We start from the raw sequence: 3,895 nt of genomic DNA on the forward strand, positions 1-3,895 counted from the left end.
TGCCTCCCTCTCCCCCCCCCTCTCTCTCTCACCGTAGAAGTCCTTGAGCATGTCTTGGAAGAGTGCGGCGAGGACGCGGTACACGTTGGGGTTGGCTGGGTTGAGCTGTCCGCAGGGCGGCTCGACGCAGTAGCGGATCCAGGGCTGCTGCGCGGCGCACACGACCAGCTCGCCCAGCCCCGCGGCCCGGCCCCAGCCCCAGCCGGCCGCTGCGTGCGCGGGCGCGTCCAGCTCGGGCAGCAGCCGCACGCCGCGGGCCAGCGCGAAGCGGCTCAGCTCGCGCACCGTCCGCGAGGGGTACGTCTGCCTGCGGGAGACAGGAGCGTGAACTGTGAGCTTGGCGTGCGGACGGGACGGGACGGGCTCCGGGCCCAGCCAGGTCACCTCGCGGGCTCGTGTCGGCGTGTCGGTCGCCCGTCGGGCTCATGTGTGCGGACTTAGCGCAATCAATCTTTACACCAAGTCAACATTTTCTCCTTTGGAACAACGGAAGCACTTTTTGACGTAAAGTCAAAGATACGTTCTTCTGGGTGCGGGGTTCATAGTTCACCAACCTACCCTGAGAGCGGCCGTTGCGGAAGGGAGTGCGACGGGGAAGGCTGCTCACCTGGCAGAGAAAGCGCCGTACGCAGACATCTGGGGGAGGCTGTTCGACTCGTAAGGGAAGCTCTGCGAGTCCGTGATGTGCCTGCAACAGGGAAGTGTTGTGAGCCGGAGCCGCGTGAGCCCAAGGGGGGCCGTTGTAAGCTTCTCAGCGAGCTGCTCAGAGAGCACTCCTCACCAGTGCAGCACGTTGAGCTTGTTCTGGGCCATGGCGTTGATGGTGGTGCGGATGTACGCGGGTGTGTAGTAGTTCCTGGACGTGTCGAGCAGCAGGCCCCGGTGCGGGTAGGCGGGAGCGTCCGTCACCGAGAAGCGGTCCGGGACCACGAGGCTGCCGTCGGAGTTGCCGTCAGGGGGTGGACCTGCGCGTCGAGGACAAGGACTTCTGGTCAGTGGCGGGAGGGCGGCGCTGAGGGTAACGCCGGCAAGCGTGGACATTGGACAACCTGTGTGCGCCACGAGCTGCGAGAGGGTCTCCAAGGCGTGGCGAGCGCCGAAGTACGTGGCGGCCACGATCCTGGCCTTGAGCACTCGTCGGGCACGTCCCTCGTCGTCCTGCCGCGGCTCTTCCTCGTAGAGGCCATCGAGAGCGTAGCTCTCGTCGGTGTACCAGTCCAGGGCGAGGGAGTCTCCCTGGACGCACACCTCCACGTCGAGCTGCGTTTCGGAGAAGAAGCAGGTTAACTCTCCCACTTGGTACCTAGTCTCACTACTAGTGAAATTGGTCTCAAATCAAGTGCAAAAGGCTCTTCGCTCGATTGACCGCATTTCGTTGATATCGGAATCTTTTTGGGTGCACGTGTGGACGTCACGGGAGTGTTCTCTCCGCTCTTTCGCCTGCTCCGCTTGCCCAAGACCTACCCGCTCACCACATAGGTGCATCCGAAGATCAAGAGCGGCCACCGAGAAGCCACCCCATCCGCGCCCCAGCACTGTAAGTAGTGAACACTGTCCACGAGCTATCCAAGGAATAGACCGACGCCGGCCTCGCGCTCGCCCGCCGCGCACAAGCGTGTCGCGGCTGCCCACCTCGTAGGGGTTCGGCCGGGGAGCGCTCTCGAGGCGGCGGTCCGTGTCCGTCGGCGGCCTCCCCCTCTGCCCACGACGACATACTCTGCGCTTGCCCAACTGGCTGCTTGTGGCGCGACGTTGGACCCGATGGTCCGATGGCTGGCGTGCCTGCGGCATGCCTCAGCCACCAGGCGACCTTGCGCGCGGCTCCAGGACCGCACCGCGCGACCATCCTCGGCCCGCACCGGCGCTCGGCGAGCATCCCGCCGCCCCGTCACACGGTGGTCACACGGTGGTCACACGGTGGTCACACTGTGGTCACACTGTGGTCACAAACAGCCTTACCTGCGCTGTCGAGGCCGCTGCACTGCGCCGGCTGCGCCCTCGGCGGAGCTGCGCCCGGGGGTCGAGGTCGGGGGGCAGGGTCCACGGCGGCCGCAGCGCCCGGGCGTGGCCGCCGCGCGCGTACTGGGCGCGGGAGGCGACCTCCTCGGCCTGGAGGCGGCGCTGCAGGCCGCGGTGCGCGAGATGCAGCAGGTGGGCGAGGCGCGGCGAGGAGGCGCAGGAGGGCGGCAGCAGCAGGTCCCCCGCGGTCACCACCGCCAGCCGCGCGCCCAGCGACACCGCGCCCGTCGGCAGCGGCCACAGCGACCCCGCGCGCCCGCACCGCACCTGACACGCACGCAAGGACCTGGGACAGACAGACAACAAGGCCAGGTTAGCATTCAGTACCTCCAAGTCCCCTACCATTATTTGAGGAGTTGAATTTATAACTCATAGGTTTAGCCGTGGCTCTTTCGAAATACGTTATTTCTTTTTGCCCAATTTATACGAAATATTATTCACGTCTTACTTTCAGCGTACTTTTTAAACCCACAACTTTAACTTTTCCTCTCAACACGTTTAAGCACGTGTTTTGTTACGTTGACACGTTCCTTGCGACGTGACCACTTTATCGTTCGTTCTTTTTATGATAAATTGACAAAGTTAGGGTGCCCTGATTCGAACTCGAGCTTGCGCGAGCGTCGTGGGAAAAGAAAACACGTTGAAATTGGACGTCCGTTCCCAAAACGCCTCGCGCGGCCTTTGTGGCCACGAGGCCCGGTGGCTCGCGGCGGCGCGGGGCCAGCAGCCACCGTCCGCACGGTTTTGACGGGAGCCGGAGCCAACCGCCGCCGCCATCGTGCCGAAATTTCTGAAACCAACGGGAACCGCACGAGAGATGCGTGGCTTTGTTCGCGATAGCTTAACTGTGTAGCCGGCTGGGCCTGCCATAACCTGCCATTGCGACACATTGAGCTCTGGAGAGACACACACTGTTAAATATTTGGCATCCATCACTTGTTTCTGTCAGCTTTCGCTACGGGCGTTCGTTTCGCATGAACGGCATTGCTTGGCGCCCGCAACCGACCTGGTACTTACCATGCGAACTCGTCCCAGGCGCTGCTGTTCCGCCGCTCGAGCTGGCCGGACTGTTTTGTCGTCCTGACGCAGCCGCCGCGCCGCGCGTCGCACCGGTACTCGTAGCTCGGCGCCCTGCAAGCAATTGCGGCTACTGAAGTGAGGGCAGTTGAACGCACTCTAACCACATAGAGTTCCTATCATAGTCAATCGCTCCACCGAGTTAAATTTCAACATCCAATCTTTCTTGAGAAATGGCCACGACCAGAACCGGGTGTACCAGAGCGATCGCCGAACCTTAGCGGGTTTGCGGAGGGGGCCACCACTAGCGTAATCCTGTGTAGAGATGAGGGTGTAAGCATTATCTATTCCGTTTAATCCTTGACCAAATTTTAAAACATTGTCACTTAATTTTACCTTATTATCCAAATTTGATGATTTTAGAGGCTGAAATTCAACAAAATTCACATGTAATCTCCTAAAATTCACGTGTAATCCCTGTAATCAAATAATCCTGTGTACATCCTCAATCGATGTGGTGGCCCCTCGGGGTTTGCTCACTCATAAAGCACAATGATTCTTTTGCGACGATGGGGATCAAACAGTAAGAATGTCGGTTATTCGCCAGCTCGAACCTGCCGTCGCAGGCTCATAGCGCCTACTAGGTAGGCAACATCTTGCTCGCAGGGCATGCGCGTCCTGCTGGGTTGCCTAGCTCATGCGCCGACCTCCCGTAATTTGCGGAATGAATTCGAGAAAAAAAAATGCGTACTTTCTGGGCGATCCCTTTTACAGCATTTGCAAACCGCGACTTCCCTGATGAGCCGATGGACAGTCCGTGGAATGGTCCGCATATGTCCGTGGCTGTCCTTGTGCAGTC

General features: G+C 60.4%; 1 protein-coding gene across 1 annotated transcript; it reads right to left on the reverse strand.

The window, feature by feature from the left end:
- Nucleotides 1-32: 32 nt before the first annotated feature.
- On the reverse strand, nt 33-3,668 carry LOC113206667 (probable beta-hexosaminidase fdl; the record flags this gene model as incomplete). Its single annotated transcript, XM_052274279.1, has 8 exons — nt 3,651-3,668; nt 3,313-3,462; nt 3,037-3,212; nt 1,960-2,305; nt 1,050-1,260; nt 782-965; nt 608-688; nt 33-307 (listed from the first exon to the last, which is right to left on the reverse strand). Coding segments are annotated over exons 1-8 (1,441 nt in total), but the record flags the coding sequence as incomplete, so codon positions are not given.
- Nucleotides 3,669-3,895: the final 227 nt, after the last annotated feature.

The sequence above is a fragment of the Frankliniella occidentalis genome, unplaced genomic scaffold (assembly GCF_000697945.3).
Source record: "Frankliniella occidentalis isolate FOCC.00 unplaced genomic scaffold, Focc_3.1 Scaffold366, whole genome shotgun sequence".
Lineage (NCBI taxonomy): Eukaryota > Metazoa > Arthropoda > Insecta > Thysanoptera > Thripidae > Frankliniella > Frankliniella occidentalis.